This window comes from Clinocottus analis, unplaced genomic scaffold (genome assembly GCF_023055335.1).
Source record: "Clinocottus analis isolate CAN_PGR_092001 unplaced genomic scaffold, fCliAna1.0.p SCAF_4, whole genome shotgun sequence".
NCBI lineage: Eukaryota > Metazoa > Chordata > Actinopteri > Perciformes > Cottidae > Clinocottus > Clinocottus analis.
Genome location: NW_027176153.1, coordinates 9,019,230 through 9,039,396, shown reverse-complemented (window position 1 = coordinate 9,039,396; position 20,167 = coordinate 9,019,230). Strand labels below are relative to the sequence as shown.

General features: G+C 41.8%; 1 protein-coding gene across 1 annotated transcript in view; it reads left to right on the top strand.

The window, feature by feature from the left end:
* Window positions 1–18,417, top strand: part of ntsr1 (neurotensin receptor 1 (high affinity)) — a 33,715-nt gene extending 15,298 nt beyond the window's left edge. The window contains exons 2-4 of the mRNA XM_068597805.1: window positions 2,548–2,749; window positions 12,154–12,238; window positions 17,835–18,417. Coding sequence (XP_068453906.1) covers window positions 2,548–2,749; window positions 12,154–12,238; window positions 17,835–18,090 — 543 coding nt within the window. The 3' untranslated portion in view covers window positions 18,091–18,417. The remainder of the gene's footprint in view (window positions 1–2,547; window positions 2,750–12,153; window positions 12,239–17,834) is intronic.
* The last annotated feature ends 1,750 nt before the right edge of the window (window positions 18,418–20,167 follow it).

The window sequence follows — 20,167 nt, the reverse complement described above, 5'->3', positions numbered from 1 at the left end:
AACCCAAGCAATAATTTTATCGTGCGGTTTAAAAGTTTAACGTTTTTTGGTGTGATTGAAATTGTTAAAGCGTTAGAAAAGTCAAGATGGCTACAAGTACTAATAGTATTAAAAAGTAGTGCATCGTCTACCCCTACACCCTTCCTGTAGGCAAACTGCAAGAGATCTTGGAAGACTGAGACCTGTGTACTCAGGTGACCCTTTCAAAACATTTCATTATGTGCGTCAGGGTTACGGGTCTCAGGTTCTTCCAAAGATCTGATTTGCTCCGTTTGCATTGGTCCCAGCACCAAAGAAACTGGAATTACTGGTCCCATGGCCAGTAATAGATTTAATGCTGTTCCAAAGGCCCCGGTGGAGTGAAAATCCCTCCATCATCAGCGATAATACCTCGAGTAGGCCGACAGCTCATCCATCTTATTCGCCAAGGAGCGCCCATTCTCCATGATAGTGGAGGGGAGCACAGGTACCCCGCCGACTGTTCCTGACCCGGATCCCGCCTCCGCGTCCTCTCTTCCTGATTCACAGGCTTGGTATCCGACAAGTCAAAGTCAGGACTCTGTCTACTTGATGCAGGAGGAAGAAGCTAAAGAAGCTCCTGCCGACTACAGGACATAAAAAGCAAAATGTTTCTCCAGAAAAGTCTGAAACAAAGCCACAGGAGGCAAACTACAGTGCAGCCAGGGTGTGATCCCGCTCATGATCATGAATCGGAAGGCATTGAAAAGCATTGAAACACACAACAGTACTAAAAAACGCAGGTGACAGTTGCCAGCAAAGGGGGCGGCGCCTCAAGTGCACGTCAACCACAGATAGCACAAGAACCTCGTTTTTATCAGGATGGGGAACCTGCCAGCCCCTCTGTCACATCCCAGAGGAAAGACAAGTGCAACAACCCCTGGTCGTAAATCTCTGGTGACAGGGCGGTGAATTAGAAAAATGGGTTCAACACTCGATAAGAGTTATATATTACACACTGTTGATGCTCTGGCAGCGGTTAGCGAAGGCGACAACAAAGTCCTGTTGTCTTTGTGGCCCTCCAACTTTCATTGCTTGTGCCATTTTACACCTTTTATATTTTCCTTCTACATGCATCAAAATGTCATAATTTCTAGTCATGTTGTCCACTGTGTCACAACTTTTTCCTCCGATTTATAATATCTCAATTACTTGGTCTTCAGTTCCAATTACCCTCAATTGCTCTGACAGTTTTTATGTCTGGTTCTCGTCTTTCTACTTTATTTGTATTTCCACTCAAGCAGAGGTTTGGCCTCAGTCCGTAGCCGGGGTTTGCCTCGCTGCGTCTCTTCTCCTTTTCAGCTTTAATCAGTCAACAATGTCTAGCAGGCAGGGGACCCTCAGGAGTCAGCCAGCCTCTTCGTTAAAGCCATTAACATTTTTCATCCATGACTATTCCTTGGAAAAACAACGTGTGTGTGTGTGTGTGTGTGTGTGTGTGTGTGTGTAGAGGGAATGCTGCAGGGAAGAACTGATGGAAGAGCTGTTAGTTACATCGATAAAGCAAATATCTACACACCGCGCACATCCACGTTTTCTCTCCTAAGCGTCCTCTCACGCAGTCACACGCCAGCTCCACTGAGAAGTAAACTGTCAGAACGAATGTGTGGCAGCACCTCCTCCTCTCTCTTTTCTTTTCTTCCCCCTCCAAGGCTCTCGCTCCATTATTCTCTCTCATTAATCTTCGCCGCTATCGTCTGTTGTGTTCCAGCGGCGACGCAGCCGAGTGTGACGGAAATTGTTTGAGCAAAAGTTTCCATTCTGAATTTCATCAAAGCACTCGTAAAATGTGATTTCCGCCAGAGTATCTTTTGGTGTTTCTCAATGGAACTCTCTCAAAATGTTTGCGTCGTTCCTTTGCCGGGGGAAACAAAGCGACTATTGATGTGTTCATATGTCCGCTAAATGGATTTGATCAAAGGAGGTCTACAGTGGCTGCAAAAAGGTTTTAAAAAGCACAAAAAGTGCCCAACTCAATTAGCTTTTGCTGCGCCTTTTTATTTTGAGTGTAAGTGATTCGCCCTTTCGTCTCCAACTGTTTCCCTCCACGACTCTTTGAACATTTTCAAATGTTTTTTTTCATGATTTGAAAAATCAGTTGCTTTCAAGTAATATTCAGTCGTATTTGCATATAAATACATGTTTCTTTTTTAAAGTGACGATACTTCTCTGCTCCTTCTTCAAAAAGCCAGTGTTGTTGTGGCCTGTCTTGTGCCTATCGCTTACACGAGCATCCAAATATTTGATAAGTCAACAGAAATGAATCTGCAACAATTGTATCACTAAATTGGCAAGATGTCGCTGTGCGAGTTTCACCTCTGGCCAACTCAATCACTCAACTATCACACTCTTATCCTGTTTGTTTGGCTACATCTTTGCACTATTGCTTGATTAGTTACATTCATATGATTTTGTTCTTTTTTTCTATTTCATTAATATTGCTACGTGTCAAAATATCTATCAATTGTTAGATAAAAACAAATCTTCGGATGTGATATGTTTTACCTCCTGTCGTTCCTCCCTGAACAGGTCAACGCGTTTCTGTCCTTCGTGGTACCCATGGTGGCCATCTCTGCTCTGAACGGGATCATAGCCAACCAGCTGCTGCGGATGTTCCGCGAGGCGGAGCAGGAGAACCGGGTCTGTGTCGTTGGGGGAAATCCCACCATGCTGAATGTCACCGTGGAGCCCAACCGGGCTCAGTCGCTCCGCCACGGGGTCCTTGTTCTCCGTAAGTGCGCACTCTCCCGCCTTACACACAAACATGCATAGATACATACACCTCCAGATTTCCATATACAGAAGGAGATTTGGCTATTTTATATTTCTCTATGTTATATAACACACCAACAATAAAGACTTCATCATGATATTTTAAAAGGACAATGAAGCACAAATTGGAACTTCCCAACTCTGGTTATTGTTCCCTCAAATGCAAAACAGTTAGCTAATGGTCAGGAGGATGGATTAACATGTCAAAGAGCTGAACTTCATGCCAAACATCTGCATTGACAGCCACCTCTGGTTCTGAAAAGTGACGAATGAGGAAGCGCATTGAACTTCTAATGCCTTCTAATGGCCATCAGGGTGATTCCCGGGAGCAAACTAAGTCTTGTCAATGAGAAAATAAAACTACTACTCATTTGATTTATTACCTCATGAAACATAAACATGCATTGTCTCGGCAGTCAATTTGTCAAAGTCAAGGAAACCGAACGGCCGGCATTCATGTAAAACCACGATCCACGATCATCTTGGCTCTTAGATTCTGTTCCTTTATTTCAGACGTAAGTCGATACTTTTGCTCAAAAGAGTTGTGCTTTGTCTCGTAGCAAAGCTTCACATTGAGCTTTTAATAATCGTCTGAACACATGAGAGACGTACAAGTTTTGAACTGCCTTTAAGAAGAATGAACATAGAAGAGCAAGGTTAAAGACTCTGGTTAAAGACTCTGGTTAAAGACTCTGGTTAAAGACTCTGGTTAAAGACTACTCATCCCCCTGAACTACAGCTGGAAAAAAAAAGCACATTGACTCCAGGGAAGAAGTAGAGTTAGTCGCATACTAAGCAGAATGTTTATAGATTACTAAAGGGGAAAATGAGAGGGGGTCAGTGTCTCAAAGGATGCCACAGCCATGTCGAGTTACATTTCAGTATTAGTATTTGAGTAACTTTGATAATTGTTTCATTTCTCAATTTCACCCTTTCTGTGTGAATGAACTGAGGTGTCCATTCCCAGTATCCCAGTCCACTATGCTTGATGGTGGAAGGGGTTTCGCTGCTACAAAGATAAATACATGAGGTGATCCGTCATGGTGTCAGTGATCTGAGCTTCACTCACTCAAGCTGAGTCATTGCTCCGTGTCCTCACTGTTATCTAGTCAGTGATATAGAGGTACATCTAATCAACCAACACTGTTATTAAAAATGCAGATTTATTTTTTGCATAAAAACCATTTTCCCATTTGGCTGTAACGGTACACATCGCTAAATGCCAACCCCCCCCACTCTAATTTTGACTCAAATCATACTGCCACAATGTTCAGAAGTAATTGCTAAATGCCGAGCGATAATTTCAACAATCCCCTGACAAGCAGTTTTACTACCAGACTTTATGTCTTTCAATATTTGATGCCAAGAAATCCACAGATATTAAAAACATATTATAGTTACTCTAAAAAATCAGAGGCATATTTTCTGTAATAGATAGTTTGGGTATTTTAATATGTAGCTGTATATTAGCATATTACCCACAGTGCACGGCGGTCGGCACGCTTGTGGTTTATACACACAGACACACACACACACACAGAAAGGTTTTATAAAATAATCACACACAAAAATGTTATATCTTCTAGATAACAAATAATCACCAAGCATTAGTTCCTCAGTAAGAATAAGCAAAACGCACAGTGGAAAGCATGCCGACAGATTACAGTTTTTCACAATTGTTAACACACGTTTTTCAAAACAATAACGGCTTTCTCAAAACTGCTCACGGAAAACTGAAAACCTCACACACAAGAGGCTTAACCTGACACTCCCTTTGCAAGAAGACTCTTTGCCATCAAATATCTTGACTGTTCACAAAATGAAACTTGTGTTTTTGCATTTGGTACACACAGCCACATTTTCAAAACACACACACATACATTCATTGAGTACACACAGCTAAGCATTTGCTGCACACTACCAAGCATTTAGAGCACACAGAAGGGCAAAATTGAAAACGCAATCATCGAAATGAAACACACCGTAGGAATGACAATGACTCTGGAGAATGAGCCATTTCTCCTTTTTTGTAAAATGTCTCAGTGTAGGCCTACTTTTTTCATAGTCAAACATACAACAGCACACAAATATGCAGCAAAAAAAGGTTTATTCTGGTACAGAGACAACAGTATAGTACTGTAAACCGGCCTGCGGTTCCTGTCTGGCCAGAAGGCCTCATCTACATCGCAGGTAATGTTGTCCCTGTCCAAGCAGCGTGGAAAGAATCGCCTCGCGAGACGCACGAAGCCCTGACAGGCCTCGACACTCACGTCATCGCAAGCCTCCTCCATGGAGCAGTGGGACCCGGTCCTGTCGGTGGCGTTCGTATACTTTCCACCTCCAAGCTGAAAAGAATTCCTCAAGAGGGTTCAGGAATGGTGAATAAGGAGGAAGGTACAGAACAGAAAAATGTGGGTGCTCCTGGAACCACTCGAGCTCTTGAGCAGCCCGGTGGAAACTGACATCGTCCCAGATGACAACATGGTTGACACACTGCTGGTCATCTATTTGGCCAGGTGGTAGCAGCAGGTCATGCAGGCCATCTAGAAAGACGAGGAGACGGTGTTGTAGGTGGGCATGACGGTGCAGGATCCCATGTTGATTCATCGCAGCACACATCGTGATGTTCCCATCATGCTGGCCGGAGACCTCAACAATGGCCCGCTGCCCAATGACATTTCTGCCCCTTCACCAGGTTGAAACCCACCTCATCAATAAAGATGGACTGGTTAAGTACATTTGCTGTGTCGTGCTCTTGGATCCGCTGTCTAATGTGGATAGGCTGACAGTCTGGACATTCCCAAATATAGCACGGTCAGCCAGGATCCTAGCTTTTACTTGTCTCAGTGTCAGAGCATTGTTCTCACGAACCATTTCTACAATCGCTGTCTCCTGTTCGGCTGTGAAAATGGACGCTCTACCTCCACGGTGTGGTTCTCTTCTCCATCCTGAAAGTTCTCATGATGGCAGCAACTGTGAGGCGGCTGAGGTTGGGTTGGACCCTCTGGCCAGCCTCCCTCATGCTCAACCCATGGTTGAGAACATGGTCTACAACAGTTGCCTGGATTTAATTTGAGATCACCACTCTCCTTCTTCTCTCTCTTCCTCCTTCTTCACCTTGTCCTTCTCCTCTCCCTTGTCCCCCTTTTTTTGTAATTGTCAAAGTAGAGATCAAATGTGTTGGCACTTAGAGGGTCGGCAACCTGCGGCTTCGGAGCTAAACTCTCTAAACTATCAACGGATAAATCTAAAATCAAAAAGGTCACAGAGAAAAGCAGAGCGTTTAATTCTGCGTGGCCGTATTACATTTGCTTTCACTGCCAACGATGCTGTCTGACCTGCTGATATGCGGCAAGAAGTTACCAAGCAACAAAAAATGTGATGTTGAAAGACTCTTCCAGAACAAACACACAGCATCTGCTGAAAAGTATCGAGCTGCAGAAGAGCAATTTCTCAACTGTTGCAGCGAACTGAGCAAAATCAATATACTTTCAGGAAGTGGGTCAGTTCTCCAAACTCGACTACTGCTGCTGGTTCTGCAGCTCATGAGACAGTGAGGCGTCCGTTGGTGAAACCGTGTCCGCTGTCCGTTTGCGGTGATCTAAAAGTCTGTAGCGAGGACGCTTTAAGTTACTTTAAGTTGCTTATGAATTGATAGTTTACCATTTAGTGTATGCGTGTCCATGGTTCTGGATTTTCCTGGAGGCGTGTCCAAAATCCATCCATATTTATTATGCATGTGTGTTCACACTGAAAGTGTTTCAGATATTGTTGATGGATACTTATCTCCCACGACTCAAGGAAATAAAAAAATCGCAATTTCATAGAACCTTACATGTATTACTGTAGCATCTTGTGTTAGCATTACATGTTTCTTATGTATATATATTTTTTAACTAACTGCATTGAACAGGAACAAGAAGTTTCTTAATCAGCCTAATTAATGCACCTGAGCAAAATCAGCTTGCACACCTGGTATTAATTAGCTTTTGTACTAATGAACGTTTTAACGTAAACCTACAGCTTGAAAGTGCACTACCTCGAACTCTGTCTGTTCTGGAGAATAATCTGGTCACATATTGTGTGATATGATGTGAATACTGTTTCTGCTCAGCTGTGAGAGTCCCTACAAAATGCACATCTCCGTGTCGCAGCTCTCGTTGAATCAGTGGCACGAGTGATAAACTCTTACCGAGCTCAGCGTGACATTTCTGGCATTTCATTATCGGGGGCTTGAAATGAGATGCATAAGCTCTTTCCATAATGGCCCCGCTGTCATTGTTGTGAACCATGTCCGCATATCACAGTGACTGAATGGGAAACTCAAACGTGGTCAAAATGAGTGCGGTGGCCAGAAGGGTCCAGAGCCATCTCTGATCCTCCCGGTCACAGCAGTCGATTCGGAAATCTGTCCTGATGCACAAGAAGCCGTGTTGCAATTTAGCGTCAATCGGATAAGATTGATGTCACCGTGCAATTTCAATTACGGGAAGAGGATTCTTGAAATGATTTCTCATACTCTCCGTGTAATTGGCATCTTTATCACACAGATGTCATTTAGAGACTGACTAATGCTCACATTCATGTGCCCCACGATCTGTACTCATCCGTTATGAAAGCTGACTGAGACATTGACAGGAAAAGGGCTGAGATTCCTCTCTTGACAGGCCACCACCATCCTTCTCTAGCTCAATTAGACCTGCTCTTCGTGTGCGTGTGCATCCATGCATGCGTGTGTGCGTTCGTGTGCTCCTAGTGGAGGTTAAGTTTGGGGACACATTTTGGACGGCTTGGGACAAAAGCTGTGTCTCCATTTGGAAAAAGCTCATTTTAAAGGTCATTGGTTAAGGTTAGTGTATGGATTAGGCAAGTGGTGGTTATGGTTCGGGTACCTGTTCAGGAAGTGGACCTGAAGACATTTGAAGGTCCACTGTTTTAATATAAAAGGTGTAAAGCCTGTAAACTGTAGTGACTGCCTTTCCTAAGTTTAAACCTTACATTGATGTGAAATGAAGAAGATTTACAAATATATGAAAAAATCAATCTACCAGCAGACTCTTACTTCACCTTTTTAAAATATTAAAACCCAAAGAAAGCACAGAATGAAAGCCAATGAGCAAATTTCCCGAAATGTTACAAACCTGTTCATTTTTGCCGAAGAAATTGTTTTACTTCTGTTAATGTAGTTGAGCTCATTGGTCGAACTCCAATCCATAAATGGACCTTTCGGTTTAAGTTTGATTTTGAAGTGTGTGTGTGTGTATATATATATATATATATATATATATATATATATATATATATATATATATATATATATATATATATTACGAGGGCTGGGCAAAGTTGAAAAACAATTAACTGATTAATCACATGATTTTTCTGCGATTAATTGTGATATATTTATTTTAAATGTCATCAGAGCAATATAACAGGCACTCTGGAGCAACAGCAAGTTAACATACATTCATAGTTTATAAATCTGTTTTCGTTTCTTTTTTTTCCTGAACAGGTAGTGTTCAGTAGTAAGGGTCCCTGTGAGGGACAAGCCACTCCTTCTTTAGTCCATGTTCAGTCTGTTGCTTACCTTAAAGATGTTAAAGACCAACAATTGATTCACTTTATACAAAAGCAATAAGTGCTTTTCATGTCTTCAGTTCAGTTTTTCTTCCTCGGTGAGAAAAGTCCAGTCTGTGTTGTCTTGAGCAAGTGCACTGAACATCTTGTGATGTGAGGAAAGTTCTCCTCTTCAAAGTAAAAGCTGTGTCGTATTTCATTCATAGTGTTTATCTTATTTATTTATTTTTCATGTTTGATTGACGCGGGCCGGACCGGGAGAGCCGTGAGACGCCAGGCCTGAACTACGTCTGGAGAGATTTAAAGCGATAAGCCCCTCCCAATGCAAAAAAACCACCAACATGCGGTTAACGCATGATCAAATAGTTAACGCCGTTAAAGGATTGCCAGATTAATTTTGCGTTCACGCGTTAATCTGCCCAGCCCTAATAACATTATACATCAAATTTGAGATTATGAATTTGTCCAAGTAGAGTGAATTAGTCAAGCCAAACATGTTACAGCAGGTCAAAGTGGCATTGAGGATAAATAAGCGCATCATTATAAACTAATCTTCATGTGGTGAAATCACTATAAGTATATACATTCTCCAAGAGACTTTGTTTAAATGTTCTCTCTTTCTGCCGGACTGGTTCAATCCTAACTAGACTAAACATATCTCATGGGTTTAACAACATTAAAGATTCCCTTTGGGTATTTCCTGGGTTGGGTTTTTAAGGCTCTGTCCAGGAAGCAGTTTATTTATTTAGAGCCTCTGTCTTCATTAAAGTTGAGCCTGCGGCAGTGGAGATGACTGGCCAAGTTTGGTTGTTTGCTGAGTCTGCAACCTGAAAAAGTGTTTTCCGAAAGCCTCAGTGGCCGAGTGCACAAAACAACTCCAAGTCATGAACCACCTTAAAGTTTGAGTTAAGGTTTCCTTGAAATAAAATCAGCTACACAGAAAACACTAAAGCTTTCCTTAAGATGTTCACCTAAGTATTTCAGTAATAAAACAGAAATAAATGAACTTTTAATCAATGTCCAGTGAAATACTGTCTTGTCGACCAATAACAAGAGTGTGGTAGATGTAGATGAAAGAGAAGAGAACCCATAAAGAAACCCAACGCTGCTGTTTGAATAACATATCGATTTGTGCCTCTCTGATGCTTGTTTTGTATTATTTTTGATGTTTGGCTTTTTGTATATAATCAGGTTCCGTTTGAAACTCAAATCAGAACAGTGACAAAACACACACACACACACACACACACACACACACACACACACACACACACACACACATCCAAAGAGTTTGAGTCCACATCCTGATATCGGCATGTCCATGTGCGGCCCATAAGGTTTACATTTGGGCTGCTGAGCTTCTCGTTCATGGCCTGCACGTCTCGGATCGTGGTCACTGGAAATATCGCTCCTTCAGGTGGTTCCAACACCGGTACGGACACTTTCTGCTTCAGCAGTGTATTTACCACTTTGCCATGTGCTCTTTGAGTGTCCTTCACTTCTTCCAGGAGGGGTGGCCAATTTTACAAACATGGCTCCTTTAATGTCACTGTGGCTGCTCACACTTGAGGCAGCACTGAGGCTTTGAAGAGACTGGAGCCACTTACTCTCAAGGTGATATTAGGCTTGTACCCAACTGCTAAATGTCTGAGAGGGAGAAGGTGAGAAGGTGGCACTAGGTCCTCGTCACGTGACTCAGCCTTCTCCTCACTTGACAGAACCTGGGTTATTTTGGAAGAAGATACTTTAGCAAATAATATAAAAACTTGAACACTTAAAGGTCATTTACAAGTCCCTCACACATAGCAATGTCTTGGTAAATACACAGGGACAATCTCAACATTAATTATCAATGAAGCATTATTGAAGGAGTGGTCTCGTTTTGGATAGTTAAGTCAGTTTGTAAACATTAGAATTTGCTTAGATTAGAATTTGGACTCTTGTTCGTTCCCGTTAGCATCGATGTAGCACAAGCAGCAGCTGTCCGTCTCTCATACATGTCCCCGGTCTGTTTCACGCTGAGTTCAGGCGGCTGATCTGGGACCAGTTGTTTCACCTGGACCCTCTCCGCCCCTCTCCTTCTCTCAAACGGGCCTTGGAGGAGAGATTTTATCTCGGTTGGGTTGAGTCTTCTCGCAAGAGTAGCGCTCCACTGTCGTCTCGTTCAAATGTCGCTGCGAGAGAAGAGAAGCTGGCGAGAACACGTGAGAGGTGAACGAGACACGAGCCCTGACGAGAACAGAGACAAGGGATGGCGCTCTGGAGCAAGATGAGAATAGCCCCTCCAGAAGTCTGTTAATACGGCGCTGATCGGATGAATTGTACGTCACTTATTTATTTATTTAATGGGTGATCGGCTAAACTTCGTATTAGACCCGTCTTCTTTGGACAGAATCGATCAAGCCCACCACCAGCAGAGGAGAGAAGCAGGAAAAGCAGATATTTGGCGCAGACATCCTATTTTACAAATATTATTGGGTATATTACATAAACACAAATAGTGACAATTTGTAGAATGTATTAATATAATTATATTTTTTATAATTAATATTATAATCTTTTTTTGGGGGGTGGGTGGGGCCAAGCCCCGTTGCCCTCTATGGGCCGGCCGCCACTGCATGAAGCTGGTCAGAGAGTTGTCACTGTTCTGATCCCCACACAAGATGAATCAGTAGGACAATTGTAAAAGCATCTCTGTTTCTCATAAAACTGACACACAGTGTACATAGCTCCTGATAACACCTCTACAATATTCCTCACAACAGCAACTCTGCCCTCATGTCTATACTTCTTGTATTGTACACGAGCAGGGAACTTTTGGAGAGTTGGAGCATAGAGAAGTGGTTGTTGAGGCTTATTCCTCATTTCCCTTCCATTCTTAAAGGGGATAGTTTTTTCACCTAAATGCCGCACAACTTGTTGAAGAGGATTTTGGGGCCTTCTTACCAGCCGCTTTAATGTGCCAGGATAATTTTCAAAAGGGAAACATGAAACGCTGTCCAAGGCACCAAACGTTTTTTCCATCATCAGCCAGATATATAAGACTGTGGGTGTTATACACGAGGTGCGCTGGTCCATATAGCCTCACAAAGTTTGTCACATAACATTTCAATAGTTTGTCTGTATAGTCACAGTATTCAGAACACAAGCCTGGGCGAGAAGAATTCTCATTGCTACTGACAGTAGCATAAAATTGATGGGAGATGTTTTATAATATATTTTAAATGGTTAGAGATAATTGTGATGGTGGTTGCAGAAGTCTGACACATTAAATTTCCTTTTGATCCACAGACTTACAAGATTTCTAACATTTCCCAAGCTAACTAAATGCATGTAATCAAGTACAAAGCTTGACACAATATCGAAGGAATCTGGGTGAACTTCTGGTATTAATGCTTTAAGTTTGAAGTTTTCTGTTTCTTTGTATTCTGTGTGGAAGGAGAACCTAACAAAGTTCTGCATTGAACGGAGTAAAAAAAGAAATCTCGAATATTGTTCTACATATCTACAATTTCACATCTAAAAAATTTCCCCTGTTGATTTGCTGGAGCAATTCATCATTATTGTCACACGGGTCGCTGAGCACGATTGCGCGGCGTCTCATTAATTCTTTGTATTTTCCGTCAACCTCTAGAACACGCCATTATTCTGTCCGTCCTTGTATCCCTGGCATAATCCAAAATCTGCCGCGTACAACTTAGCAAATGTTCACTTTCTGTGTGTTTGGTATTGCTCTGTATCTGTTGGCCTCTGACACTGCCCTCCCTCCCCACCTGTTGTGTTCAGGAGCAGTGGTCATCGCCTTCGTGGTCTGCTGGCTGCCCTATCACGCTCGCCGCCTCATGTTCTGTTACGTCTCCGACTGGCCCGAGTGAGTAACCGTTCCTTCTCCACCTCTGACACGAGGGAACCCCCCTTTACTGGATTTTTTGAGGGGGTTGGTGGGGTTCTCTGTGCAGAAACACACTGATGCTGCATGCACAGTGCACGCACATCCACACAGAGCTTCACCTGCACGCACATTACTTTCACATATGCAGAGACCGTAGCACACGCTAATGGTGGCTACAGCCGTCGTTTAGAGGGTCATCAGTTAAGAGCGTCTGACAAAGTCTCTCTCTCTCTGAAACGCACACTGTTTCAGTAAATGAATGTTAGTTCTGGGAAGCTTCATGTTTCTTCTTATGAAGAATGAACAAACAGCATGACTTCAAGGTTTCCAGAGTTCCTCTCTGTCTAGGGTGACCAGACATCCGGATTTAGGCCGGACACTGCGGATTTTCAATGCCTTGTCTGGCGCAGCGTCAAGCCGGACGCATCAAATCTGTGGCCGGTTTGTCAAGAATCAGCCGACTTAAAACGCTACGGAAAGTGCCGCATGACATTGGAAATTGCAAACAATTTGGTCAAAAGTGAAGAAACACAGCTGTAGTTCAAAATAAAATAAGAATCTTAAATTATGAATCTTAGCCTTTTCCTTTGTTGAACTGATTAAACTTTACTGTGAATAAATGATAAACTAATAAAGATTGTTCGTTAGAGCCTCAAACCCAAATTACATATAATTTTTAAGAACGTCCTATGCGATTATTCACAAAATACCGCATTCCTTTTTGGTGTTATGTATAAGGTTACCCTATCTCTGTCGTTGTGGCTTATGGGCTGAAACATGTGTTTTCTTTTAGTCAACCTCTTCCTCTCCCAAGTCAATCTTTACTAAACGTTTGGGCATTTTAGTTGTTACTTCAGATTGTGTAAATCAATTTGTGAGTCTGGTCTTGTGAAGACATCACCTGTTTTCTTTCTCACTGGCCCTGCTGTCCTCATTGTTCACTTTGCATTTAGCAAGTATGCTATAGGAAACTGAGCTTCTCCATTTAAACAAACTAAATCTTTTTTTGGAAAGGTTGTTTATATTGTATTAAACTACATTCTTGTCATTTCCTTTTGCCTTTTGCGTATCAATATTGCATGTTGATAAAGTCAACATGACGTCATTGGTTAGCGTTAGCTAACGTTTAACGAGGGTTAGCTAACGTTTTTTTGAAAGTTGTCCTTTGCTTTATCGCTGAGCAATATTCACATCCTTGTGACAAAAACAGTTAGAAAAAAAAGCATTAATGTGCAAATTGAATTCTGGAAAATTACAAAAAACATGGAAATAAGACTTGTTTTGTCGTTGAACGTTTGTTCATACCGTCTCCAAAGCCTCACAAGCATCGTGTCATGCATAATTATGTGAACAATATCAATAAAAACAAACAAACTGTAATAACATTCAAATTAATGACTTATTCATAAGGAAATAGTATGATTGCGGTTTCACTCATCATTAAGCAAGTTGCCATCCACTGATATTCAATTGTGCGTGTGTCCTCAACAGATTATGCTAATACTGTGCTGGTGTGTGTTTTCTGCATTACGCCTGCAGTAGAGGCATTATTCAGAAGCAAGCACTCTTATTATTTAGGGACCCAAGATAACACAGTGCACAGCATCAGCCGTCTTTAAAATGGCATGAGTCAACTCTGCAGCCATCTTCAGTGTAGCTCCATATCAGGAGGTAAACGGGTGTTATTACCAGCCACGACAGCGCCGCAGCTATTGATTTCTCCCTGTGAGTGAGTCATAATGTGGTCCTGGAGATCCTGCGTTTCTACACACTTTGCCAGGTGTGTGTGTCTGACTACGTGTCAGTCACAAAATTAGACAAATGGGAGCATATTGTGTGTGTGGAGGGGTGGGGGGAGGGGCCTCAGGGCACGTTGACAGCTTTAGGTTGATTTCCTGCCATAAAGCAGCCGGTGCAGATGAATGTAGTGTTGAAGGGACTGGAAGCAGTCCTTCACCGACTAGTGAACATATTTGTCTTTTCTTTCCTGGTAATAGCAGTGCTGATATAAAATCGGTCCTTAGTGGAGCTTCTACGACAGGAAATTAACTTGTGTGCAGGAAGCACAAAATCTGAATGTAAAAATGACACCCTTGACCCATATTGTGTGTCATTGTAATGAAAAATGCAGAATTTCCTATAAAAAAAAAATTTGTACCTGAGCAAAGACGAGTAATTTGTCATCTACCATAAGCAGAGCTCACAGAAATACCTCGCCATATGTGATGAGCAGGTCAACTACCTCCGTTGGCCCTTTCAGTCCTTCGTCTTTAATGGGGTCCCTATATGTGGATCATTGCCTTTCTGCACACTTCAGAGACCTTCACCACTGCGAGAGCATAACAGATCGATACACCAGATTCAAGTATGTGTGAGGACAATAATTTGTTGTGACTTATAACCTTTAGTTTTTCCCCTTCAGTGTGCATTGTTTCCGTGTTTTATGTTGTTCCATTTCATTATCTGTGCTACGGTATCCATTCATCCTTGCTTTACCTGTGCACATAAATAAAAACAGCCCGGTATGATCTCATGAGAACCCTTTTGTCTGCTCTGGTGCTGCAGCAATGCAACACTTCAAGGTGAACTAAAGTTGCTATATACCGTATATCACGTCTACTGGATGTTCATTGTTTTGCATCGTTATTTCAACGGCGAAAACACATGAATTTTACAGACGATTATATCCATCTTTTTTCAATACAATTTGACTGTACCACCCTCTGGAGTTAGAGGAAGTGTTACCACTGGACCCTAATTCTTGATATATTACTATGTTAATAGTATTAGTGTAGCCAAATCTTTATCTGCAACAGGAATTCCAGTATTTGAACAAAATAATACAAAAGAATTTGAAATTATGAATGAAGTTTCAAAGCTTCCAAATATTTGGTACAGCCTTTGTCTCATATGATGTGAAAGCACTGTGTACTATTTGTTGCTGTCCATTTTCAGGGAGCTGAATTCATGTTGCCATGACATATTGGGGGACATATTTGTGGTGATTGGCCGGTGTGTGCGTGCGTGCGTGTGTGAAGATTATGCAAGTGCATCCTGTATGAACAAGATTCCCTTTAAATAGCAGAAAAGTACTGCGCCATTGACTTTAGGCCAGGTTCTTGTTGATCAATTGCACAGTGGCTGTCTGATGCCTCAGGCAATGTGCCAGCAATACACTTGACCACACACCATTTTAAGATCAGTGAGCCTTTGGGCGCAAGCGCCTTCGCCACTTAGACGACGTGGAAATGCCAATTGTTGTTGCTGCTTTGAAACGAGCAATAAAAGTTGCACTGGTTGCGCTGGATGTAACATCAGGCTCTGTGCGTTTCTGTCATTGTGGTCCCGGAAACACCTTCTGGAGCGGAAACTACCAAGAATATGACGTGCTCCCGTTGACAGCATGCCAATTCTCTATTGTCAGTCTACCGTTGCCATTGGAAAAACACACTCTGAGGCTTTAAGCTGAGCTTTTCCTCAAAAAAAATTATCTGTCCAAAACAGTTTCTTTTCAATGATAAATGCCTGCACTTTAAATTTGTTTTGCCATTTCAGTATCCCTCACACAGTTTTGTATTTATGTATTAATACTTTCCTCACCATCTTTATCCTGTCACATCTCGTGTAATCTTTACACCCCTAACAGTCCTCTGCTGTGTAGCTTAACCTCCATCGCCCTTCTCCTCTCCAACAGCAATCAGAGGGACGGATCACTTATTCCAACACATAGGTTTGAATCTCACCGAGGGATTTTTCTTGGAGTTGAGCAAATCAAGAGCCAATTTTAGACCATATGGCTTTTCTCCAATTACCCCAAGTGGAAAACTCCTCAAGTGTCCGATATCAATCTCGTGTCATATATGACAAAATCATGTTTTCTCAGAATCCTAACACATTTAGTCATTTTCATGAGGGAATTCTCTCTCACTGGACCTCGCTGAATCCTAATTAAATGCCCCTGTTGTATCCGCCAACAAGTACATGCGGCAGCGAGGGTCCTTGTGGCCTGGAATTTAATTATTTACATTTTATGATGATTTGACTTTCCTGCTAAAACATTCCCAGCTCAAACCCCAGAAGCTCGACGCAGACCATGCCACTGAGCTCAAACTGTGTGTAATGCATTCTAATTCCTTCATGGACTGAAAGTTAAATACATGTACTCCCTTTTTACTCATCAGTATATCTTCATGTTATTTGGGCATGAAACATGTTTAATCTTCCACAATAGGTTTTATTGGTAAAAAATAAGCAAACAACAAACAACTCTGTACATTATTTACAGTGAAAGCCATGGATGTGTTAAAAAGGTCTCCATCTCCATTTACGGGGATCTTCCGCATCTATGGGGCAAAAGCACTAACGTTTCCTTTGAGCCCGCTTTCCAACCGCTCTGCCTCACTTGCCCGTACAGCCGCAACATCGAGGGCAGGGGTGGGCAAACTACCGCCCGTTGGGCGTTTAAATCTGGCCCGCAGAGTATAATAATTATACCATTGAAAACATTTTTTATATATATATATATATATACACACATATATATTAATTAATTATTATTATAATTTTGTTCATTAACTCAAGGTTTCACATTTATAAAATTATACCACAGAACTGCATGCTGGGAAGTCCTGTCAAACTCCATGGCAGAGAATACATGAATGACTTCAGGCTATTGGCCCGACCCTCCACAATATGTTCGGTTTCTCATGTGGCCTCCTGGGGAAAATAATTGCCCAACCCTGATCAAGGCAGAGGCCCTGTGTAAATTACTCCTTTAAGTGTGTGTGTTATGTGCTAACATTGCATTGTATATATTGTTGAATAACGACAACAACCACAACTAATTACATTAAGGCATGAAACTATGGCTGTTTTAAATCATCCAGCATAGTGTAACAAAAAATAGGTTTTAAGATTAGTAATGCTGTTAATGCCAAATTCCTACCCATACGTTTGTACGTCATTTAAAAAATAGTAACAGACCTTTTTTTTCCTTGCTTCTTCTAGGTGGCAGGAGGGGAAATTGGTTATTGTCAAGATGTGGAGCAGTACAATTACATATAAAATAGGATGCTTGATCTATAGAAGGACTTTATTCCTTGGCACCTGTCATGTTTCTGCCAATTAATATACAGATATTTAGGCATTATATTATCTTAAATGTCTTGGAAAAAAGTTAATATAGCTACCCCCAAGGTTTGAAGCTAGGCCCTGAAATGTTTACAGGGTCTGGCTCCGCCCATGAATGCACAATACAAGTGAGGAATCTCTACCGTAATAATGGGTCTAAGCTGTTGACTTCGATCTCTTTAGTTCACGTTTCAAGGTCAGCCCTGAGGTCCTGAGAGGCTGATTGAGGCCTGCTGCCAAGTCCACCATGACATCCCTCGATATACAGCCATTATTTAGGCTGCATACAAGCTTTCATAATGGATATATTGGCAGTTTTATTTAGGCGAGAAGGAAGCTGAAAGATATGTCTAATTATGATATGTGAAAAATAGATGCCTTAAAAATATAATCCAACACATCAATATGTCATAACAATGGCTCCCTGTCTCCTGTTTTCTCACAGTGACCTGTATGACTTCTACCACTATTTCTACATGCTGACCAACGTCTTGTTTTACGTCAGCTCCGCCGTCAACCCAATCCTCTACAACCTGGTGTCGGCCACCTACCGCCAGGTCTTCTTCTCCACGCTGCGCTACTTCTGCTTGCCGTGCCGCCGCGCCCCCAGGAGGCAACCCCACCCCTTTACCCGCCACTCCATCAGCATATCCAGCAACCACACCCTCTCCTCCCACGTCATCAAAGAGACTGCGTACTGATTGGGCTGCAACGGGATACACGTTCTCATGCTATGAACCCGTCTGTGTCACATCGTGATTACCGGTTCCACCTTCATCAAGGACTTTTTGGAACTTGTTTGGAGATTGTTGGGACAGGATGATCCAGTACTGCCGACGTCACCATCAGTTGACACGTGGCGCCAAGTGCTCGCTGTGAGATTTCATTTCAGATGCACAAGTATTATGCGTGATCATTTGTTGTGGTCTTGTTCATTCAGCATGAATTTTAGGAAATAAAAAAAAAACGATATATGACGATGAAAGGATGCAAAGAGGGAAAAACGTTAGGACATAAACGAGCAAAATGGACACCTATGTAAATGTTTTATACAGTATATACATGTTTTTATTGTACCAATGATTCACTTGCTTGTTGCTGTACAGTTCCAATGACTCATTGTTTTCAAGAATCAAGTTAAAAAGCTCTAAAGTTCTGATGCAACCCTCCTTTGTGCAACTTTGGTTAGCATCTGTGGATAAACTAAGCTTTGATGTTGGTATTCCTCTTTCTTGGATCTAGGTTGCATTGACAGCTGTGTAGGACGAATACCTTGCGTCATTACTGCTTACCTCACTTGCCTCTTTTGGTAAGTTCAGATAGCTGGTCCTTAAACTCTGAAATACGAATGTACATGGAATTTGTAAATAGAGCATAAAAGTTATGATTATTTCTGGTTAGTTTAAGTGAGCACACAGAGGCGTTGGGATGTCGTGATACCGGACATTTACTAATCAATACCCTTACCCTGGAAATCATTTTCAATATCTAATTTGAAATCTTCGATCTACTTTCCGCCCAAACGTATGACAACATTATAGTTTACCTTTGATCAAAATGAATTTTAACCGAATAGATCTTGAGTGAATGATAAAGCAGTGCAATCCTACCTCTGTTAACATTCGGTGTAGGCCCATCAGCAAACGGCAGAACTGGCTTCCTTCTGTCGATTTCAACATGTTGTTGTTCACAATGAAGCCAAGTGACTGGAGGCTGAAAGTCCAGAGTGTTTACTATCTCCCTTTTGGATTTTAGACTCTGCTGACCTGAAACGTTATGTTGAGCAGAGACATGAGCACCAACAGATACATAGAACCAATCCATCGCCTCCCCACCAGCTGCTGCAGCAGCAGCAGTAATCTGAGGCGGGGAGAGATCTGGGCATTCCAACTTTTCCTTCGGGAGCAATGCCAAAATGTGAAACGATCTGGACTATCCCTCAGTTAAGGCACGCAGAAGTGCTACAAAAGGATTTGAGGAATCCCATTGCTATTTGTTATCCATTATTTAGCAACAGCATTTTGAAATGCCAAGAGATTGAAGCTTGCACAATGTTGCAACAGTTGTTACGGTCCAAAAAATAACAGAGAGGTTTCAGGGCTGGGGTTTCATTAATTGTCCAATAATGACCTCAGTTCAATAACTGTACTTTACGCCTTAGCTTTTTTATTCAACATTTTCATCTTTACTAATTACCTCAGAATGCTGAAAACATAAGCAGTGGACACAAGACATTGTTGCTGAATGTAATCAATGGTTTGCCGATATGTCAAATATCGACATCCAATATCCTGACTGGCGATGCAGTGACTAAACACACAAAATGACACTGAGAACATGAAGCATAATTGTCGTCAACAAATTTCCTATCCAGGTAAAACAAATGTAAAATGCAGGACCAGGAGTGAGCGAGGTCATTGTAATCATAGTAGCTGAAGGTTTTCCTTTGGAAGACCTGTTGCTTGTGTTGTCAGTATTCTGAGTATTGTGAGGCGATGCTTGTGTGTTCCCAAAAGAGTTCGTGTAACTTAGAATGTATGATACTTGTGTATGTGCTTTTGAACAAGTCACAGATTCTATTATATGCTAGTTTGTTTAATTTATAAACACATAGGATCATTGAATCATCAGCAATTGAGTTAATATTTAGTCTCTGAGAGAACCCAGTCTGGTACTTCATCTTAGGAGAAGCATATAAACACTGATTGCAATTGGATTGAATACATTTAATTTCAAGTGGCTGTAGAAATGATCAGTCACAGCAGCTGAGTTATTCAG